Raw genomic sequence first — 24,159 nt, 5'->3', positions numbered from 1 at the left:
CATCGGTAACTTCATCATCATCGTCACCACGCTGTCGTGCTGACGAAACTCTCCCTCGGCCTCAGCTAGATCTAGAGTTCGAGGGACGTCACCGAGCTGAACGTGTGCAGATCGCGGAGGTGCCGTGCGTTCGGTACTTTATCGGTTGGATCGCGAAGACGTTTGACTACATCAACCGTGTTACTTAACGCTTCCGCTTTTGGTCTACGAGGGTACGTGGACACACTCTCCCTACTCGTTGCTATGCTTCTCCTAGATAGATCTTGCGTGATTGTAGGCAAAATTTTGAAATACTACGTTCCCCAACACCTGAAAACATCCAGGGGAGCCACGAAACCACTTTTCCACCGCCGCAACCTTCTGTACCCGTGAGATCCCATCTTGGGGCCTTTTTCGGCGATCTGGCGGAGGGGGATTCGATCACGGAGGGCTTCTACATCAACACCATAGCCTCTCCGATTATGTGTGAGTATTTTACCACAGACCTTCGGGTCCATAGTTATTAGCTAGATGGCTTCTTCTCTCTCTTTGGTTCTCAATACGAAGTTCTCCTCGATGTTCCTGGAGATCTATTCGATGTAATACTTTTTGTGGTGTGTTTGCCGAGATCCTATGAATTGTGGGTTTATGATCAAGATTATCTATGAACAATATTTGATTCTTCTTTGAATTCTTATATGCATGATTTGATATCTTTGCAAGTCTCTTCGAATTATCGGTTTAGTTTGGCCCACTAGATTGATCTTTCTTGCAATGGGAGAAGTGCTTAGCTTTGGGTTCAATATTGCGGTGCTCGATCCCAGCGACAGAAAGGGAACCGACAGTATTGTATTGTTACCATCGAGGATAAAAAGATGGGGTTTATATCATATTGCTTGAGTTTATCCCTCTACATCATGTCATCTTGCCTAATGTTTTACTCTGTTCTTATGAACTTAATACTCTAATGCATGCTGGATAGAGGTCGATGTGTGGAGTAACAGTAGTAGATGCAGAATCGTTTCGGTCTACTTGACACGGATGTGATGCCTATGTTCATGATCATGCCTAGATATTCTCATAACTAGGCGCTTTTCTATCAATTGCTCGATAGTAATCTGTTCACCCATTATAATATATGCTATCTTGAGAGAAGCCACTAGTGAAACCTATGCCCCCCAGGTCTGCTTTTACATCATATAAGTTTCCGATCTATAATTCTAGTTTACTATTTATTTTGCAATCTTTACTTTTCAATCTATACAACAAAAATACCAAAAATATTTATCTTATTATCTTTATCAGATCTCACTTTTACAAGTGGCCGTGAAGGGATTTACAACCCTTTTATCATGTTAGTTGCAAGGTTCTTGATTGTTTGTGCAGGCACTAGGCGACTTGCATGTAGTCTCCTACTGGATTGATACCTTGGTTCTCAAAAACTGAGGGAAATACTTACGCTACTTTGCTGCATCACCCTTTCCTCTTCAAGGGAAAACCAACGAATGTCAAGAGGTAGCAATGGACAACCTCAGTTCTTCCAACTTAACTTTGGGATAATTACTTTGTTGCTTAAGAAGGAAGATGCGGTTAGAATTGAGCAATTCAGGCCCATTTTCCTTCTCAATGTTATTTTGATTTTTTACCAAAGTGGGTATGATCGTCTAACGAGGATTGCACATATTTTGTGGTTAAGTTGATTTAGACTGCTTTCATGCTAGGAGGGTACATAATGGAGGGTTTTGTTGTCTTGCATGAAACTTGACATGAAATTCATTCGAAGAAACTTGACAGGCCTATGATGAAGTTAAGTGGCCTTTCCTCAATCAAGCTTTGCGTATGTAGGGCTTTGACCTGGCTTGGTGGAAGCCAGTTGAGACTTTTGTACAAGGAGGTAGTGTTTGAGTTAAGGTAAATGATGATGTTGGCCATTATTTCCAGACACAAAAGGGATTGTGTGAGGGAAATTCATTATTAGGCTCTTGCAATAATTAAGTATGAGCTCTTTATTACTAATGTGATTTTTTGGTCTTTTACGTACTCCCAGGTATCCATATTTTGCTAGCCTCTATGGTACTGTGCATTGCCCACTCTCGCCTCGAGACTTGGTGCAAACTTCGTCGGTACATCCAAAACCCGTGGGAGACCTTCCTCTTGTTCTCCTACACATAAAACAACTATCTTCCCCAAAACAACCATGATACCTACCTATTATGGCTTTTTCATAGCCATTTCAAGATATATTGTCGTGCAACTTCCATTGTTACTTTACATTACGTGACTCGATGTGCTTTCCACAGTCATTTGCTTTGCATGATCATATGGAGCTAGCATATTTGTGGCACGGCCACCGTTCACCACAGTTTTACATGTTACGCTAGATCATTGCACATTCTGGTACACTGCTAGAGGCATTTATTTGCAGTCATCATATTTTCTGTGTTATGAGTAAATAAAAGTGTAATGTTTTCTAGGGTGCCGCCCCTACGAGTGAGGAAATAAAATGAAAAGGAAAAAAGGAGAAAGACAGAAAACAGTGCCAAAGAGCCAAAAGAAAAAAAGAAAAAAAGGAAAAAAGGAGAGAGAATAAAGAGAGGGAGGACACACTACTGTCCTTTGTATATACACATGTGGTTTAGAGTAGAATCATGCGCTTCATATAGAGGGTTTTCATATATTCCATTGTCATACTAGTGGGGATGTTTACATTATAGAACTTGGCTTTCATAAGGATGAGCTTCCTCAAAACGCTCGAGCTCTTCATGAGCAAGCAAGTTGGATGCACACCCACTAGTTCAATTGAAGAGATTTCATACACGTATATCTCTAGTGCATCTGTTGCATTTCAATCCCTACTCCTCACATTAATATCAATTGTAAGGCTTCTCCATTGCCTAATGATCAGCTGCTTTAGTGTGAGACTTTCTTAATTTTTGAATTTTTTTAAACCTCTATGTATTTGTCATCCAAGAAGTGCTAAAGGGTCAGAGCTCACGCTCAAGTATTGCATTGGGGCATAGTAGTTGATTCGAGGTGAGTGTAGCTCAAGTACCCGGTTTTGCGCCCGAGCCTTATTCAAATGCCATTATACAAGGAAAACATAGCGTGCTATGCTTTCGGTAATACACCTGCTTATTTTAATTTCTTGTACGAAAACATGTTCTTTAGCATCTTTATTCTTGAAAGGCAATGGTTGTTTATATATATATATATATATATATATATATATATATGCCCATTTATTGTTTGTTTAATGTCAAATTGATAGACTATTGCCCTGAATCAATTACTATCATGAGTTCACAACACTTTACATCATTAGATTAAGAATATGCTAGGTAGCATTCCACATAAAAGATATCTTTGTTTATCACCTACCTACTCGATGATAGGTAGGGACTAAGCAAATGTATCTATAATTTTTTATTGTTTCATCCTAGTATAATATCACTTTTGACTACTTTTTACCATTTTTAAATTTGTTGGACTAACGTATTAATTGAGTGCCCAAAGCAAGTTGCTATTTTCTGCATGTTTTTTACCTTTTCAGAAAATCCATATATACGGAGCTTAAAATACCACGGGGATTTTTGACAGTTTTTTCCAACTCCAGAAGATTCCAGAAAATTTCATGATGCAACAGGGGCCACCCAGGCCTCCACACGACCAGGTGGCACAAATAGGGGCCACCAACATGGGGAGGACCTGTGGGGCCCCTGGCCACCGCTTTACACTGGTTCTTTCGTGTATAAATCTCATAATTCAAGAAACTCTCCATACCATTATTTTCATGATTTTTTCGCCACCCCAAGTTCTTGTTCCAGGGAGACCAAATCTGGAGGCCTATTTTGGCACCCTGCCAAAGGGGAAATTCATCACCGGAGCCATCTACATCAACCTTGCTACCACCATGACCATGTGTGAGTAATTTCCTTAGGAACTTAGGGTCCATAACAGTAGCTTCATGGCATCCTCTCTCCCCTTGTGATTCGATACAAAGTTCTCATGAGCTGTCTCAAATGACCGGGATCAATGTGATGTAATCGGTGGTTGTGTTTGTTGGGATATGATAAATTTTTACTTTATGATCATATTGTTCATTAAATTATATTGAATCTTTTTCAAATTTTTCTGCATTATTAAGTAGACATTTATGCTCTCCAATCTATTTGTCATCTCTGGCCCAGAATCATTGGTAGTTCTTTAGAGCGACTTGTGCATGGTAGTGGGTTCAATCTTGCGGTGATTCATCCCAGTGACAAAAAGGGAATGAACACATGTTGTTTTGTTGCCACTAAGGATAAAATGATGGTTTGTTTATCACACTTAGATGATAGTTTTACTATCTACATTATGTCAGCATGCTTATTGCATTGATTTGTTTGTCATAATGTAGTACTTTGAGATGCATGCTGGATAGCGGTCTTGGGGTAGAGTACTAGTTGTAGATGAAGTTGAATAACGGTCTTCATATCACGGGTGTAATTCCTATCCAAGATTATGCCATGAATGACCATAGTCATAAATATAAAATAGCAATTTAATCGCTGCCCAACTGTAATTTGTTCACCACACCACATTTATGCTGCTTCGAGAGATGCCTCTAGTGAACCTATGGCCCCAGGGGTCTATTTTCCTTTACTGAAAACATCATTAGAAATACTTTACATTGTTGTACCATTTTATTTATTTTATCTATCTGTTAACCCTGCCATACCATACTATTTACCGACAACCTTCTTGAAACGTTGAGGGCAAGAGTATCTTGTGTTTTGTGTGCATGTACCAATGATTTTATGTTTTGTTACAGAAACTACTACTGGTTTAATAAATCTTGATTCTCAATCGAGGGAAATACTTATTCCTAGGTTTACATCACCCTTACACTTGGGGGTCACCAAACCACTCCTAATAGAAAGCAAACAGGGGTACCCCTGGCCTTGCCATCTGGCCGTCTGGGGCCCCCCGGCATCTTCCGATGCTTTCCGAACTCTTCTACTTCCCAAGAAATTCCCCAAAATTTTCCAAGTTATTTTGAGCTCTGTAATATGGATTTTACGTAAAACCAAAAGCATATAGAAAAAAACAACTGACTCTTGACACTAAATTAATAGGCTAGTAAAATATTATAAATTTCTACAAAAGTAGCTAGGTGTCGATGGACTGAATTCTTAGTTGGGGTCAATAACTTTTTCCTAGCAAGGGGATATACCTCACACATGTTGTGCTTCTTAATTCACTTAGCTAGCTAGGTACGAGGAAGCAAGTAGTAGTGGAATAGTAGGAGTTTAATCACAAGCGGTAGATAGAGATTAGAGAAGAACATGCACATGCATGCATGAATCCTAACGACCCATGCACTGTATTTCACATCCATGCACAGTCCGTGTCACTGTGTTTCAGCCCATGCACTCTTATGTATGTTGCTAGGGGTACATTACTCATTAATTGATTAGTGACATTGGTATTAACACTTTATAAATAAAGAAAATGAAATAAACATTACAAAAAATCAAAATAATAGTTTTGTTAAAGAAGAATGACTAGTGGCTTTGGTATTGCTCTTTAAGAAGAAGAAAAGAAACAAAGGTAAAAGAAATAACAAAAAAATTGCACAAAATTTACATAAAAATACAGTTTTCTATAATATGCAAGAATAAACATATGATATTAGAATTTAAGTTTCCTGAGAAGGATTGCATAAGTGTCATTGGTATTTCCCTTACATAAAAACAACGTGAAAAAACTAAGGCAAAATCAAAATAATGAAAATTTCTAGCAAAGGTGAATTAGTGGCATTTGTATTACCTTGAAGAAGAAAGAAATGAAACAAAAACTATGAAAAAATCAAAATAATGTAGGTTTATAAACAATAATGAACTAGTGACATTGATATTACCCTTTAAAAATAAAAATAAAATAAAACTAAACCAGAACCAAAATAGTGAACTTTTCTAAGAAAGAAATAAACTAGAATAAAATCAAAAGAACGAAGATTTCTAAGGAAAAATGAATTAGTGGCATTGGTATTACCCTTTATGATGAAAGAGAATGAAAAACCAAATCTAAAACAAACTGTGACAAAATTTGCACACATGATGCAAAAAAATTGCGTTTTTAAAAAGATACAAGAATAAGCATATAATAGTGGAATTTTTGCAAAAGGAAGTTTCCTAAAAAGACATGAATTACTGGCATTAGTATTACCCGCAAAGAACAAGGAAAATGAAATAAAAAACAAAATAATAAAGTTATATAAGGAAAAATGAACTAGTGGCATTGGTATTACCCTCGAAGAAGAAAGAAAATGAAATAAGAACTAAAAGAACAATCCAAATAAGAAACTTTCTAAGAAGAAAAGAATTAGTGCCATTGGTATTACTCTCTAAGAAGAAAAAATAAAAAATATCTAAACCAAACAATATAAAATTGCAAACACATACAAAAACCAATTTTTCATGATATGTAAGAAAAAGCATATAGTAGTGAAATTTTGATGAAAAAGGAAGTTTCCTAAGTTGGAGTGAATAAGTGGACTAGTATTAGCCTTAAAGAAGAAAGAAAATTAAATTAAATCCAAAATAATCGAAATAACAAAGGTTTCTAAGAAAAATAAATTTGTGGCTTTGGTATTACACTTTAAAAAAGAAAATAAAATGAAAAGTAAAACAAAATGAAAATAATAAGTTTTTCTAAGAAAGAAAGAATTGCATGCTTGGTATTACTCTTTAAGAATAAAGAAACTGAAAACAAAATCTAAAACAAACATTGACAAAATCGGCACACAATATACATAAAAAATTGCACTTTTTATAATATGCAAGAATAAACATATAATAGTGGGATATTTGCAAAAGAAAGTTTCGTAAAAAGGAATGAATGAGTGCCATTTTTAACCTTTAAAGAAGAAACAAAATGAAATAAAAAGCAAAAAAGCAAAATAATAAAGTTTTCTAAGGAAGAATGAATTAGTGGCACTGTTATTCCCATTAAGAAGAAAATATAAAATAAATAAATAATGGTTAATTTTGCGCATATTTTACAAAGAAATTGTGTTTTTTATAGTATGGAAAAATAAAAATATAATAATTGAATTTCTTAAAAAGAAGTTTTATAAGAAGGAATGAATTATGGTATTACTCTTAAAGATGAAAGAAAATAAAATAAAAACAAAATCAAAATCAAAACAATGAAGTATTGTAAGGAAGCATGAAGTATTGGCATTTGGTATAACCCTTTAAGCATAAATATGTATTTTTAAGAAACTTGCACACAAATATGCATATAAACTGCATTCTTTTTAAATATGCAAGGAATAAGCATATAATGGTGTCATTTTCACATTCTAGTGTCATTTACACACATACTGTATAGTACTTGGGTGTGTACATTTCCACTCATCCAATATGCAACAAATATCCATGTAGAAAAAAAACCCGGGTAGAATAAAAAATAAAAGTAAAAGCTAAAAAATGCATAGAAAGAAAAAAAAGCGCAATGCGTAAGGGCTTCAAGCCCAATAGAAAAAACTGACTTGCCCCAAATAGGGGCAAGTCAAAAAATGAGCCTAAGAAAAAAATCGACTTACCACAAACAAGTTTAAGTCAAAAGTTCAGCTTAAGAAGTAAATGACTTACCTAAAAAAGGGGCAAGTCGAAAATCAGCCTAAACAATACAAGTAAAAAATAAGCAGAAATCTTGACAAAAGAATCGACTTACCTCGGCATTATATCTGTTGCCTGTATGGCGACCATTCTTCTGCCTACAGACCATGGAGCCAAAAGGGAGGCAACGTTGCTTCTTCATGGAGTCTGCGGGATGGAATCTCTGTCTCACGGAGGTCTTGTCGTCACAAGTGGTGCGGTAATGATGAGGTTGTGTCCGTTGAGAAGAATCACTGGACCCAATTGTGTTTTCCATCACTTCTCTAGGGTTCTATTTGTAAAATAGTGATGGGCCAGTTTGCTATTTTCTTTTAGTTTGGGTCCTGATATAACTTGCCATGGGTACCTACCTGTCTTTACTAATACAGCTTCGGGTCCTTCTGGACCCTCTTTCGCCAAAAAATTTACCATTCCTGTATAATCCATCTAGAGGGCCAGTTTATAATGCATAAAATAGACTTTCCAAAAGCTTGGTCTTAATCGACGTAAATTGGCAGCCAGCAAGTTAAAATTGGTTTTCGTCGGCGCTTTTAACCCACTGCTAGGAGTTGGGTGCTTTCGATGTAACAAAGTTGGCTATTATCCTCACTTGACCATTCGTGTTATGTAAGCTCATAATTATCTCCGGGGAATCCAAACCAGGCAAGTAGGCAGCCACCTTGGAGAATCCGAGTTGCATGCTTTAGACAGTTCTCCAGTCATGTCCCAACACTATATAAACACCCCAACATACGAATCTTTGACACGATCACAAAGCCACAAGCTAAAATGGTTGGGCACACCATTACCTTCTTCCTGTTGCTCGTTCTGCTGGGCGCATCACTCGCAGATGCCTGGCAGGAGGATCAGCTCATGAGGTTCATCGAGTCCAGAGCCAAGAAGAGACAAGCTGACAGGGCCAGTGGTGCAAACGTGCCCGAGGAGACCGACCCATGGGCCGACGCCAACAGCTTCAGCCACCTGCGGGCGCAATTTCCTTTCCTACCTGTGGGCGCCAAGGCGGCCGACAAGATCACGGCGCTTCCCGGCCAGCCGCCGCGCATCAACTTTAACCAGTACTCCGGACGTCACGGTGAGTGAGAAGTACGGCCGGGAGCTCTTCTACTACTTCGTCGAGGCCCCCTCCGAGGCGGCCTCCAAGCTGCTACTTCTTTGGCTCAATGGTGGGCAGGGATGCTTGTCGCGGGGGTACAGCACCATGACGGAGCTCGGCCCGTTCCGAGTGAACCCCCACGGCAAAACCCTGAGCAGGAACAACACTACAAGGGTACCCCCTATAAAGCAACACATATTCTATGACGTTTTGACTATAAGTTGCAAAATTCACAAGAGATACGCATATAAGCGTTGTAGCATATGCGTTGTCGAGTTGTTGTTCGTGACCATAGTGCCCTACATAGATTGCAACAGATTTTATATGTTGTCATGTATGTGTTGCCAATTATATCTGCTACACACAAGGAGTGTGGCGCGAAAATCCGTTCGAGCAAAAATCAAATTTTGCATAGTCCCTTTCTTTTCCAAATCATTGGAGGAGGCACAGGGTGGGCCACGCTGCCCCCTGGAATTTTGGCCCAGCCTGTATACCACACATAGGTAATATAGGAGATGGGCTTGGAGAAAAATATAAGCCCAGTAACAGTCTACCCTGCTCGTCGTGTCGTGCCGAAGCGAAAGCAGCCACGCACAGTCGATCAACCCTGCTTCTCCAGTCCCGGGAATACTCGATCCGCCGCCTGGAAGCCAGCCTCGCCGTCCCTGCCCGGCCGCCCGGAGCCACCGGTAGACCGGCCTGTGACCTTAACCGGACTGAAGGCTGACACCGGGGGCCTGCTGCTGCCTTCCTCACTTGGCGCCCGGCTGGCTGCTGCCGCGCAGGCGCGCAGCTGGGTGCACTAACGCGCCCTGCTGACCGGACTGCCGGAGCCGCCCACTTCCAGTGCGCTCCGCGGTCGCTTCCTCAGCCGCTGATCCTTCGGTCCTCCCCAATCCTCATCCCGTGCTCAGCTCAGAGAGGCACCTCATCCCCGCGTCCCCTGATCTATGAATCTGCAAGCTTTGGACGAAATTACATGAAACTTATATGCAGAAGTTTTCAAAATACCGCCCCGTTGCAAAACTTCGGTATTATGATGCGTTGGCAATGAATACTACAGTTTCTAAAAACAGAAATTTTCTCAGTTTTAGTGAAACTGCCGATATGTTTGGCTCGTAGTACTATTTTACCGTAGTTTTGACACCTTGAGCAACTAAACCTATAGCTAGCTACACCAAGGAGCTACACGACCGGATGAACCTTTTGCATTTGCCAATCAAGATGACCAAGTGTTCTACGTGGATGGCCTTATCCAGGATGGTCAACTGTTTTGAAGATTAAACCTCGAAATAATTTTGATGAGTGAAGAATGGAATGATGTGGAAACAGAACCTTATCATGTCAGCAAATTCTTCGAGCTTTTTGATATTGCCCATCATAAACAAAATTGGATGAGAAGAGATGTAGAGGGAGAAACTGTAGATGCTTCTATAGTGCCAACTGATGACACCGTACCTCAATAAAGGTCAACTTCCATTGTGATTCTGTTATTTATATTTTTAGTATTGTTGCTGCAACTTATGTCATTTTGGACATGAAACTTACTACTTTATTGCTTCTGCATGCAAGTTCGATGGATAATGAAAGTCACCGATCTGAAAAATTGGGAAAGCCAAGGCTTGCCAAAAATAAGGGATGATGCTTGGTTTGCTATCAAAATTGGGCTAGCCAATGTGGTGAGCTTCTAGGCGAGTTTCGTAAGTAAGGCCCCAACCCCATGAAAATCGTCGGTAATATAACATTCATCTAGGGACAAGGTCCTTAGGTTCTCAAATACAGGAAAATTTAAATAATCCTCAAGGAGCATAGAAGTAGCGCAAAAAAAAATGCAAACTTCTCACATTGAACAGCATGCACTAGTGCAGAACCGGGCAATAGCACCGGTTCGTAAGGCTCTTTAGTGCCGGTTCCATAACCGGCACTAAAGTGTGGGCACTAAAGCCTCCCCCCCTTAGTATCGGTTCAGCACGAACCGGTGCTAAAGGGCAACCACGTGGCACGAGCCAGCTCCGGGGGCCGAGAACCCTTTAGTACCGGTTGGTAACACCAACCGGTACTAAAATATTTGGGGGGGTTTTTGGTTTTATGATTTCTTTTTCATTTAATTTTGTGTTTTCCATTTTAATTCTTTTTCGTTTGCTGGTATTTTACGATACTACACATTGTACACGTTATGCATATATATATAAATATATAAATATAAATAGAATTTCTAGTAGAACCAATCATATATATATCATCAATGTCTCACAAACCACCATATTAATTCACACATACACACATGTATAGCTATATACAATTTCTCCTACATATGCATGTTGCCTTCGGAGCCAGTGGCATTAGCCTAATTGGTGCCTTCGGAGCACGATGACAATTGGAAGTGGTTCATGACCTGATCGATGGGGGCGGTAGCAGGTAATAGTATTCTCTCTTCGGATTTATGACCCAGTCGAGCAAAAATCCCGCTATTTCCTCTTGAAGTGCTTCTACGCGCTCCATTTCTGAAGCTTGTCCCGCACCTCTGTGAACTGTTAAGAAGGAGATCAATATGCATGTGTATTAGTTGTGTGACTAGATATCGATAATGGTGTAAAAATTGTGAATAGTGTTCTGACAAGCGTACCCATTCCTGTCTTTGAGATCTGCTCCTTTCGGACGCCATCATGCGAATGTTCTCGCAAACGCAGAATGCACACAGATCAGTCCCTTGCTCCTGCTTCAGGGCCTTTATTACGAGAATGGAATTTAATTTGATCAGATAATAATTAATCAAGCATGATAATTAAAGAGATGGCAGCTAGCTAGCTAGCTAGTACTACTTAATTACTTACCTTGGGTCGAAACCATTTCAGCTGTCGTTTCCATTCGCCTTCGGTAACGCTGATGAACCTTGCCCAAGCCCTGCCCGCCGACAAAGAAAATGAATAAAGGGGTTATTAAATAGTTCATATCATGAAATGACGTACTAAATAGGCCGAGATATATAGTTAATAATGATTGAAATTACCTGTTGACTATCCCAAACAAGATGCTATAGTCACTATTTGCTTTGAGTAGTGAGTCCAGTATTTCAACTGTTCCAGCGTCAACTTTAATGATACACAAGATCCAGTGAAATATGCATGCACACACGTTTGCATGTCTTAATTAAGCGGGCATATGTAAGCAAAAACATGTAGCTAGCTAGTAGGCAAAAACAGAGAATTTGTAGTACAAGAAAGTGTGACTCACTGGAAGTTGTAAGGAAGTAGTATATCTTCATTGTATTTGAGGCGCTTCAAGAACTCTAGCATGCTGTCCTCTACCTGCTTTTCATGATGCTTGTTTATTTTCCATGTGTATTCATTAACGGTGTTTGGGTCAATGAACCCAATGCCATAGCGTCCACCTTTTCTCATTTCATACATCTTCATCCTGCATAATACCACAGAAAAGAATATAGTGAGGATAATTACAGGTAATGATTGATCAAAATGATCACTACAGCTAGCTTGAGACTTAAATTACAGAAAGAAATCACTTACAAACAATAGCAACTGACGATAGATTTGTCGAGTGCGTCTTGATTGTATAACTGAAACAGTTCAGAATACTCAACGGTCACAGGTTTCTGATGGTAGTAATGATCCTTCTTGACTTGCACCATGAGGGACTCTAGATCGGATCTCTTGGTAATGTCCATGTACCATTGATGCAATTCATACATTCTCGTTGGGAGCTTCTTGACCTCTTCTGGCTTGACCAAAGGTTGGCCCCGGACATATTTCCGTTTTATTTCCTTCTCTGTAAGCACAGGCATGTCCTCGATCTCAAGGAGTTGTCCAACAGTGATGTTGAGAGTTTCAGCCTGCATTATATGCTCCTGGGTTATTACCACATCGCCCACCTCGGAAACGTAAACTGTTTGCCCACAATAATATTGGGCGCGCGTACTGTCACGTGTTGTTGGCGGCACAACAAGCGGGGGGATCGATTGCGCCGCCTGTTCTCCCAGCTGGGCAACAGTTTTCCCGCATTTTTGACAGCTGCTTGTTGTTTGCTCGAGCTCGCGCTCGCCTCCTTCTGTAGACGTTGTCGATGTAACTTCCTGATGTGGCGCTCATAGTTTGTGTCAACAGGCTTAGGAGCTGGTGGTTGAGCCATACGAATGAAGTGGTCAACTACTTCCACAGGCATTTTCTCCCTTGGCGGCGGTGGCGGTTTCGGTCCAAAATGGGCGTCGACTTCTGCCCGCACTATGGCATTGGTTTGCTCCTCGGTCCTGTCGTAAGCCCTCTCAGGAAGAGGAGTAGTGAGGTTTGGACCATATTTATATCGCTTGCCTCCGCCTGTACTTCCTGTACTATGACCTCGACTCGTACCGCTACGCACCATAGTTGCGGGGTGTCTCTTCTGCGATTGCTGAGGCGGCGGAGACGGCTCACAGGGCTGAGTTGGACGAGGAGGAGTGGCTTGAAGCTGTGCCGGACTTGGAGGAGGAGTGGCCTGAGGTTGTGCCGGACTTGGAGGAGGAGTGGACGTCTGACGCTGTGTCGGACTTGGAGGAGGAGTGGCCTAACACTTTGCTGGACTTGGAGGAGGAGGAGTGGCCTCACGCGTTGGTGGACTTGGAGGAGCGGGAGTCTGCTGACTCGGTGGCGGACTTCGACGAGGAGTCGGGTGACGCGGTGTCGGTGGCCTTCGAAAGATGATGCAATCCTTTCTCCATAGGATGAGACGATGTTTGGTATCTCCGAGTGTGTGCTCCTCGTCACCTCCAAGAATGTTAAGCTCTAGCCCCGAATATTGGTCCACCACCTCATCAACCACGACACGAGCATAGCCTGCTGGAATCGGGTTGCAATGGAAGGTTGCATCGGGGGAATTTGTATAAGCAACGCCGTCCGCCACCTTCAAGGATATGTTCTTAATTTTGAAGTGTAGCTCGCAGTTAGTGTTCTCCGCGATGTCATCCACGGGGTATCTATCCAGCATTGCGTCAAACGGGGCGGAACCCACGCTGCTTCTCGGCATGGATGGGGCAGTAGTATCCAATGCTGGATCATCCGCTAGCTGCTGCAGCTGCTGAGACCCCCTTTGCTGGCTAAGTGAGTCGATCTGCTCCTGCTGCCGCTGGAATTTGACTACCAAGTCCGCGTGCGCTGATTCTAGGCCTTGAAGGCGTTCATAGTCCAGCTTCCTCTTCTCCTCCTCCATCTTCCTCTGCTTCTCCTCCGCAATCTTCCTTCTTGCACGGGTTCTGTAGTCGGCGTTCCAGTCCGAAAACCCCTCATACCACGGAATAGCGCCCTTGCCTCGTGTTCTTCCCGGGTGTTCAGGATTTCCCAGGGCACGCGTAAGCTCGTCGTTCTCTCTGTTGGGCTGGAACACCCCCGTTCGAGCCTCTTCTATTGCAACAAGTATATTATCGTCGGCTCCGTTCAGACATGCCTTCGTCGAAACTTTGCCTGTCTTTGGGTCCAACTCCCCCCCATGCGCATAGAACCAAGTCCTACACCTGGGGGGCCAGCTCTTAGTAACCGGAGTGACACCTGCATCCTCCATCTCTTTCTCAGACTTATCCCACTTAGGCATTGCCACCGCGTAGCCACCTGGCCCCAGCTTATGGAACTTATCTTTTTTCGGCATTCTTCTTGTTTATTCTCGACCGTTCCTTAGCTAATTCTGAATCCTTGAATTTCACAAAATCGTCCCAATGAGCACTTTGATTCTCTAGTGTTCCCTCGAATACTGGAGTCTTCCTTCCTCCCTTGACGTACTTGTCGCATTCACGATTCTTGTGGTTCTTGAATGCAACCGCCATCTTCCTAAGAGTAGCGTCCTTGACTTTCTGCACATCTGCTTCTGTGAAATGATCTAGTAGGGTGAAATGTTCCATGAGAGTATCCCAATGCAGACTTTTTTGTTTGTCGTCGACAAAAGTAAGATCTGGACGTGGCTTTGCTGGCTCTCTCCATTTTTGAAGGGAGATCGGGAGTTGGTCCTTCACAAGAACTTTGCACTAACGAACGAACTTGTCCGCAATCTTCTTAGGCGCCAATGGTTCGCCATTAGGGCTGATTGCCTCGATATTATACTTTACGCCCTCCTTCAACTTTTTGTTCGGGCCTCGTTTCGTCCTGTTGCCTGAAGATTTGCTCGATCCGGATGGCTGAAAGAAGAAAAATCGATTCGTTAATATATCTTCAACTCATTTAAAACATGTGATGATCACCAGATGCATGCTTATATAAATATATATACCTCGCCGGTCTTTGTTGTTTCAGGATCAACATGTTCTTCGTCATTGTCATAATCGTAGTTCATGACTTCATTAATTCGGTCATCGCGATCGAATATCATATCACCCTCTCCGGTGTTGTTTAGAAATTCGGAGCCGTCATAATCTTCTTCATTTTGATCATCATCTGGCCCGCGTATTATATCGAACATGGTCTGTTCTCCCTCTCTGTCGGTATTGTCCACCATAGCTTTTATTTAACTATGCCAAAAGAAATATAAAACAATTTAGTATTCAAATTACATCGTCTCGAATAATAGATATAATCTCGAATACATCGTCTCGAATAATAGATATAATCTCGAATACATCGTCTCGAATAATAGATGTAATCTCGAATACATCGTCTCGAGTAATATATAATATTGAATAGTACATCACTGGCTAGGTAGCTAATTAAAGATCGAATACTACAGAAGAATCTAGGACACTCGCGGTTCCTGCGGCGCGGGCGGTGGACACCCAAAGAGAAGGAACCCTCACAGGATCATAGCTGAAGTGAGATCCCTGAAGAAACTGCCAGGTATTGGAGAACCTGCCGCCCTCTAACGCAACCATGTAGCGATGGACGTGCTCGTCCTCCTCCCTGACACGGCGACGTACCACCTCCGGCGGGGCCGGCTCCCTCCGCACCGAAACTGGCCCATGCGAACGCCGCCAAACGAGATCAGGGTCGACGACGGGACCCAGGGCCGGGTTCCTCATCAAGCGGCGCGCCCCTCCAGGAAGCACCTCCCAGTGCCAGCCCGGCGGAGCCCAGTCCCGGACATGGGTCAGTCGGACGTCGTCGCGGACGGGTCGACGACGAGGATGTGGGCCGGGCATCGTCGAGAACAAATACTAGCTATATGCCCGCAAAAAGTAACATTTTTTTAATGATTGGATTTTGATAACTAAAATTTCTAACATTTCTATATAACACTAATTATGCTATCATTGCATATGTCAAAATTCTATATGCTATTTCATACTAATTAAGCATCTAACACTAAAAACAGAAAACACAACTTTTATACATCCATTAAAAAACTGAAAAACAACATTATATAAAAAAATTCCATACTAATTAAACACTAATTATATCCATCTAACATGCGTTCATACATATATACTAGTGAAAAAATAATAATCTAAAAAATCTAAACTAATTAAACATACAAAATACATATATACTAATATATACATGCATTAATTCATACATATGTACGTGTGTGTGTGTGTGTGTTCATCATGCTTGTGTGTGTGGGGGGGGGGGGCTCGGGGAGGGGCGGCGCCCATGGTGGCCGCCGGGGGCGAGGGAGAGGGGTTAGAGGGGGAGAGCTCACAGCGGGGCAACGGCGACGGCGAGGCGACAGCCGGGGGCGGCGACGGGCCGGGGCGTGACGCGGGGGCGGCGACGGGCCGGGGCGTGACGCGGGGGCGGCGACGCGGGGACGGCGCGACGGGGACGGGCCCGGGGCGGCGACGGAGACGAGGGCGGCGACGGGGACGGGGGTGGCGACGGCGTCGATCGATCGGGGCGCGCGGGCGGTGCTTCAATGGGGAAACAGAGGGAGAATGAAATTTTTGTAAGTGTTGTATATATAGAAGGCACCTTTAGTACCGGTTGGAGCCACCAACCGGTACTAAAGGCCTGTTTTGGCCAGGCCAAGCGGCGGGAACCGCACCCCCTTTAGTACCGGTTGGTGGCTCCAATCGGTACTAAAGGCCCCCCTTTAGTACCGGTTGGTGCCACGAACCGGTACTAAAGGGGGTGCGCTGGCGCAGGTGCGGTGCGCAAGTTTAGTCCCACCTCGCTAGCCGAGGGGCGACCGCACTGGTTTATAAACCCCCATGCGGTAGCTCTCTCGAGCTCCTCTCCAAAGTAGGCCTACTGGGCCTACATGTTCTGTGCTACCCTGTTGGCCTACTGGGCCTTTGCGGGCCTGCATCCTGGCACAACAACAGGTTGGGTTTCTAGTCTATGCAGGCCGCTCTGGCCTAGTAGGCGGGCTTTTTTTGCTTTATTTATTTTTGAGTTATTTTTTGTGTATTTAGAGTTTCTTTGTGAATATTTTTGTTTTAGATACAAAAAATTACAAACTTTCTATTAGTGCCCGTAGTTTTCAAATTTGAATAGTTTAAATTTTGAATTATTTGAAATTAGTGTGAATCACTAGTTTGTGAATAACTTAACTTTAAAAATCAATAAAGGCATGAAAGAATTTGTTTGCACATAAAATTTCTTCGCGTTTCAAATGCCAAAACACATAATTAACTACCCTAACTATTACAGAGATTCCCTTCTGGGTGTGAAACACGGAAGAACGTGATGATAGTGAAGCCGATCACATCCCAGATCTTTGGGTGTGAAACTTTTTCTTCGCGTGTGTCCCTTTGCGCCGTAACCATGGAAAATCTTCATCATTTAACGGGATGCTCGGGTCAATATTCACTGTGAATGGAGCAATTTCATCAAACTTTTCATAATCTTCTGACTTGTTTGTCTTGTCATCCACTCCCACGATGTTTCTCTTCCTAGAAAAAACGATGTGTCGCTTTGGCTCATCGTACGATGCATTCGCTTCCTTATCTTTTCTTTTTCTTGACTTGATAGACATGTCCTTCGCATAGAAAACCTGTGCCACATCATTGGCTAGGACGAATGGTTCGTCTGCATACACAAGATTGTTGAGATCCACTGTTGTTATTCCGTACTGCGGGTCTTCCATTACCCCGCCTCGTGTCATATTGACCCATTTGCACCGAAATAAAGGGACCTTCAAACCACGTCGATAGTTAAGTTCCCATATGTCATGTATATAACCATAATATGTTTCCTTTCCCGTCTTGGTTTCTGCATCAAAGCGGACACTACTGTTTTGGTTGGTGCTCTTCTTATCTTGGGCGATCATGTAAAATGTATTACCATTTATCTCGTACCCTTTGAAAGTCATTATATTCGAAGATGGTAACTGGGACAGCAAGTACAGGTCATCTTCAATAGAGGTGTCATGCATGGTACGTGTCTGCAACCAGCTGGCGAAACTCCTGGTTTGTTCACGTGTAATCTAGTCATCAGACCGCTCCGGGTGTTTGGAGCGTAGCAAATTCTTGTGTTCATCCATATACGAAGCCACCAAGGCGGAATTCTGTAGAACTGTGTAGTGTGCTTCAGTGAGAGAATGTCCATCCATACATATTATTTGTTCCCCTCCTAGCGTGCCTTTTCCATCCAGTCTGCCCTTATACCGCGATTCAGGAACACCAATCGGCTTAAGGTCAGGAATAAAGTCAATACAAAACTCAATGACCTCCTCATTTTGACGGCCCTTGGAGATGCTTCCTTCTGGCCTAGCACGGTTATGAACATATTTCTTTAAGACTCCCATGAACCTCTCAAAGGGGAACATATTGTGTAGAAATACAGGACCCAAAACGTTAATCTCTTCGCATAGGTGAACTAGGACGTGCGTCATGATGTTGAAGAAGGATGGTGGGAACACCAACTCGAAACTGACAAGACATTGCACCAAATCATTCTCTAACGTTGGCATGATTTCTGAATCGATTACCTTCTGAGAGATTGCATTGAGAAATGCACATAGCTTCACAATGGCTAATCGAACGTTTTCCGGTAGAAGCCCCCTCAATGCAACCGGAAGCAGTTGCGTCATAATCACGTGGCAGTCATGAGACTTTAGGTTCTGGAACTTTTTCTCTGCCATGTTTATTATTCCCTTTATATTCGACGAGAAGCCAGACGGTACCTTAATACTGAGCAGGCATTCAAAGAAGATTTCCTTCTCTTCTTTGGTAAGAGCGTAGCTTGCATGACCCTGATGTATGCCGTCTTTTCCGTGCATACGTTGCTGGTCCTCTCATGCCTCAGGTGTATCTTTTGTCTTCCCATACACGCCCAAGAAGCCAAGTAGGGTCACACAAAGATTCTTCGTCACATGCATCACGTCGATTGCGGAGCGGACCTCTAGGTCTTTCCAATAGGGCAGGTCCCAAAATATAGATTTCTTCTTCCACATGGGTGCTCGTCCGTCAGCGTTATTCGGAACAGGTTGTCCACCAGGACCCTTTCCAAAGACCACCTTCAAATCCTTGACCATATCATGTACATCAGCACCAGTATGGTGGCGAGGCTTCGTCCGGTGATCCGCCTCACCTTTGAAATGCTTGCCTTTTTTTCTTACGGGGTGCCTGCTCGAAAGAAATCGACGATGTCCCAGGTACACATTCTTCTTACAATTAGCCAAATATATACTGTCGGTATCGTCCAAACAGTGCGTGCATGCGCGTTATCCCTTGTTTGTCTGTCCTGAAAGGTTACTGAGAGCAGGCCAATCATTGATGGTCACGAACAGCAACGCCTTTAGGTCAAATTCTTTCCCCATGTGCTCATCCCACGCACGTACACCTATTCCATTCCATAGTTGTAAGAGCTCTTCAACTAATGGCCTTAGGTACACATCAATGTCGTTGCCGGGTTGCTTAGGGCCTTGGATGAGCACTGGCATCATAATGAACTTCCACTTCATGCACAACCAAGGAGGAAGGTTATACAAACATAGAGTCACAGGCCAGGTGCTATGGTTGCTGCTCTGCTCCCCAAAAGGATTAATGCCATCTGCGCTTAGACCAAACCATACGCTCCTTGCGTCATCTGCAAACTCCTTCCTGTACTTCTTTCGATTTTTCTCCACTGCTACCCGTCAACGGGTACTCTCAACTTTCCGTCTTTCTTACGGTCTTCTCTGTGCCATCGCATCGCCTTGGCATGCTCTTTGTTTTGGAACAAACGTTTCAACCGTGGTATTATAGGAGCATACCACATCACCTTGGCAGGAATCTTCTTCCTGGGGCGCTCGCCCTCGACATCACCAGGGTCATCGCGGCTGATCTTATAGCGCAATGCACCACATACCGGGCAAGCGTTCAAATCCTCGTACTCACCGTGGTAGAGGATGCAATCATTAGGGCATGCATGTATCTTCTGCACCTCTAACCCTAGAGGGCAGACAGCTTTCCTTGCTTCGTACGTACTCTCGGGCAATTCGTTGTCCTTTGGAAGCATATCCTTTATCATTACCAGCAACTTTCCAAATCCCTTGTCAGATACACCATTCTCTGCCTTCCATTGCAACAATTCCAGTGTGGTGCCCAGCTTTTTCTTGTCACCTACGCAATTCGGGTACAACAATTTTTTGTGATCCTCTAACATGCGCTGCAACTTCTTCTTCTCCAAATCACTTGCGCAGTTTCTCTTTGCATCGGCAATGGCCCGACCTAGATCATCAACGGGCTCATCTGATGCCTCTTCTTTAGCTTCTTCCCGCATTGCCCGGCTCAGCTTCTTCCCGCATTACCGGCTCAGCTTCTTCCCCCATTGTTGTATCATCGTATTCAGGGAACCCATGGCCAGGATAGCTGTCGTCGTCCTCTTCTTCATTGTCTTCCATCATAACACCTCTTTCTCCGTGCTTGGTCCAAACATTATAGTGGGGCATGAAACCGGACTTAAACAGGTGGACGTGAATGGTTCTTGACGTAGAGTAATTGTGACCATTCTTACAGCCAGCACATGGACAAGGCATAAAACCATCCGCCCGCTTGTTTGCCTCAGCCGCAAGAAGAAAAGTATGCACGCCCTCAACGAACTGGGGAGAGCATCGGTCATCGTACATCCATTGCCGGCTCATCTTCATTACACAACACCGAATAGACCAAATTAATACAAGGTCATACATAAAGTTCATACAACACTTAAATGCAACAAACAAATAACTCTCTAGCTAAAGCATTTAAATGCAACAACAAATGCGATCAAGATCGCAACTAAGGTAACAATGGATCCAACAGCATAATGATACCAAGCCTCACTATCGATGGCATATTTTCTAATCTTTCTAATCTTCAAGCGCATTTTCTCCATCTTGATCTTGTGATCATTGACGACATCGGCAACATGCAACTCCAATTCCATCTTCTCCCCCTCAATTCTTTTCAATTTTTCTTTCAAGTACTCGTTTTCTCTTTCAACTAAATTTAACCTCTCAACAATAGGGTCGGTTGGAATTTCCGGTTCACATACCTCCTAGAAAAAATTTCTATGTCAACTTGATGGGCATAATTTGTCATAAACACGAAATGCAACTAGTTTTAAAAGAGAATATATATACCACATCCGAATCATAACAAGGACGAGGGCCGACGGGGATGGATATCAAAACCATGGCACTATATGTATAACAAACAACGTACGGGTAAGATAATTATACGAGTAACTATATATCCAAATCACACAAACATCAATTTTTATATAAAATTTCATGAACAAGAGGCTCACCACAAGGTGGTGCCGGCGACGGGACGGTGCCGGCGATCGACGATGGTTACGACGGAGATTTAGAAGGCACTAAGTAAACCACACCTACATATACAAACTAAGTGTTATTTTTGACCTCAAATTGCATATAAATCAAATACTAGCACACACACATATATATATCCTCCCAAATTACTAAACTCACAAATTAATCACTATATAAAGCATTGCAAGAGCTAATCTAGCAATGAGAGATGAAAGGACAAAGTTGCTAACCTTTGTGATCATTTGAATGGATGGGGGCCTTCAAATCTTGACAAATTTTGGGCAAAATGTGTGATGAGCTTGAGAGGAAGAGGGGAAGAACAGAGAGAGGAGAGGGGAAAGAGGAAGAACAGAGCGAGCTCGGGTGGACGAAGGGTTTATGTAGGACGACCTTTAGTACCGGTTCGTGCCAAGAACCGGTACTAAAGGGGCTAGAGGGGCCCCAGTCTGACAACATCCTGCCACCACTCTCATTAGTACCGGTTCGTGGCACGAACCGGTGCTAAAGGTTCGCCACGAACCGGTACTAGTGAAAGCGGTCCGGCTAACCGTTGAAACCGGCACTAATGTATACATTAGTGCCGGCTCAAATACAAACCGGCACTAATGTGCTTCACGTTTGACCCTTTTTCTACTAGTGATGGCAAGATGACCGATGATATTGTATCATAATATGATATTACAATGATATTGTGTCATAATATGATATTACAATCTTCTCTTACATCGTTAATTGCAGTACCACATTATTTTCTCTTTAAATGCCCGTGCATGATACTCTTAGTATGATACTTGCGCTGGTAGATGTCTTGGATAAAGCTGCTACACCAATCAAGAACATGCATGTCGGTCCATCTAAAGGACTTTTCCCGTTAAAGATAGACGTGCTCTTGCATGCCGATGGCATGCATGGCATCGTCAAAGCAGTGCCGGAAATGCTCCATTCCTCCCGCCGGAAACGAGACCCCTACCTCGACACCGGCAACGCCGTTGGGCGCATCTGCTATCGGCATCGTGCCGGTCTTCGCCGCGGACACTGCCACAACCTTCCCTGGCCTCCCGAACCCGAAGTTGATGCCATACACGCGGAACCTCGGCGACCCCACCACGAACATCGCGCCGGCCTTCATGGCCCCCCTCGCCCTCTCGATGCATCCATCCCACCTCTCATGCGAACGCTCCCCCACCTCTTCCTCCAGCGCGCTCGCGATCGCCATGAATGCCGTGAAGAGGCCTCCCGTTCCGGCTGCTGCGAGTTCGTCGTGGCGCGCGGCGGCGATGGCCGGGTTGATGCAGTTTCCAAAGTATGTGGCAGGGACGGGCGGCTTCAGCCGTGCCCGGTGATCCACAGCGAAGAGGAAATAAGTAGTTTTTGTTTGGTTCTGTTCCTGTTTGGCTCGGCAGTAGCATGACCAGATGAAGCTGTAGGCCGCGAGCATCGACGAGCATCTGTGCGGGGGCGCAGCGTGCAGCCTGGCCGCTTCTCGGGCAAGCGTGTCCTTGATGCCACTTAGGAGCTCCTGAGGCAGTGTGAACGTGGCGACGAGCTGGTCGTCGGGGAGAGAGGACACGCTGCTGGTCACGAACTCGACCTCGCCGTCGTCAGTGGGCATTTCTTTGCAATAGATGTCGTAGAGGCCCATAGGATCAGCGATGAGCGTGCGGTCGATGACGGGTGGCGGAGGCATTTCAACCGCGCCGTTGCAGACGGCGGCCCAAGTGTGCAGGAAGTGGGTGGAGCTGGCGCCGTCACCAGCGGAGTGGTGCACAGTTACGCCGAGCGCGAGGCCGCGCCCCCCAAGCAACTCGGTGGCCTGCAGGGCGAGCACGGCGCGGCCGTTTGGAAGTGTTGGCACGAGAGGCGCGAGGCTGGCGACCTGCACGGGCTCGCCGTCGGAGGAACGGGCGAGGTCGTTGACGTCGGTGTCGCACTCCGCGACGGTGAAGGCGACGCCGTCGCCGGGCTGGTAGAAGAGCTCGTAGCGGTTGGTGTTGGGGGCAAAGCGGACGTGGCCAGCGAGCGGGTAGAAGAGAGTGAGGGCCTTGGAGAGGGAGGCCTTGAGGCCCAAGATGAGCTGCTGGACGGTGTGGTGGTGGTGGTGTTCGAGACGGTAGAGGAAGAGTCGCTGGACGGGCGGCCGGCGGAGCCATCTTACGTCGAAGAAGGTGAACGGGAGAGAGTGCGCCGGGAGGTTGATGTCGGACGGCCTGACCACGCCGGCGTCCAGGACGCGGAGATTGCTATCGGCACCCATGTTGGTCTCGATAGTCGGTGGATCTTTGCCTGGTGTCGATGGATGGATGTTTATACCGCTGTTGGTGCAGGAGGTAGGTAGGTAGGTAGCGGCGTGGCAGAGTAGGTAGGAGCCAAGCACGTGATGGTTGGTTGGGTTCTCATCTGTCTCGAATTCATCCAACGTCTCCTCCATTTGTTGGGTATGGAATAAATTTAGAGTAGTGCTACATATCTATGGAAAATTTGTTACGGATCTATTCCTTCTATTAGAAAATATAAGATGTATTAATTTTCTGAAAATCAAACGTTTTATGTTTGACCAAGTTTATAAAAAAAGCGTAACAGTTTTGCTAAAACACATCTAGATGTGCCATAAATATTGCACATCTAAGTCCTATGTCATTGATCTTTTCCGCTTTATGGTTGCTTCACTCACTTAGATGTGCAATAACTAGAGCACATTTAGATGTGCCCTAGACACACCCAAAAAATAATTTTAACATGCTCCCTCTTACCCTCATTTTCACATGGAAGATAAGAAGG

General features: G+C 43.9%; 1 protein-coding gene and 1 pseudogene across 1 annotated transcript; one reads left to right on the top strand and one right to left on the bottom strand.

The window, feature by feature from the left end:
* The first annotated feature begins 8,411 nt into the window (after nt 1-8,411).
* LOC147971848 (serine carboxypeptidase 1-like) overlaps nt 8,412-24,159 on the top strand; it is a 168,489-nt pseudogene continuing 152,741 nt past the window's right edge.
* LOC125529334 (phenolic glucoside malonyltransferase 1) lies at nt 22,071-23,667 on the bottom strand. The gene has a single exon (XM_048693751.2). The coding sequence runs from the start codon at nt 23,633-23,635 to the stop codon at nt 22,253-22,255; it is 1,383 nt and encodes a 460-aa protein (XP_048549708.2). The 5' UTR covers nt 23,636-23,667; the 3' UTR covers nt 22,071-22,252.

The sequence above is a fragment of the Triticum urartu genome, chromosome 5A (assembly GCF_056163025.1).
Source record: "Triticum urartu cultivar PI428250 chromosome 5A, HENAU_Tu73, whole genome shotgun sequence".
Taxonomy (NCBI): domain Eukaryota; kingdom Viridiplantae; phylum Streptophyta; class Magnoliopsida; order Poales; family Poaceae; genus Triticum; species Triticum urartu.
The sequence above is the reverse complement of the archived record's forward strand: the minus strand, read 5'-3'. Positions and strand labels throughout refer to the sequence as shown.

Bases quoted from the DNA above. Each gene is read 5' to 3' on its own strand.
- LOC125529334 (XM_048693751.2), bottom strand. From the start codon at position 23,635: ATGGGTGCCGATAGCAATCTCCGCGTCCTGGACGCCGGCGTGGTCAGG.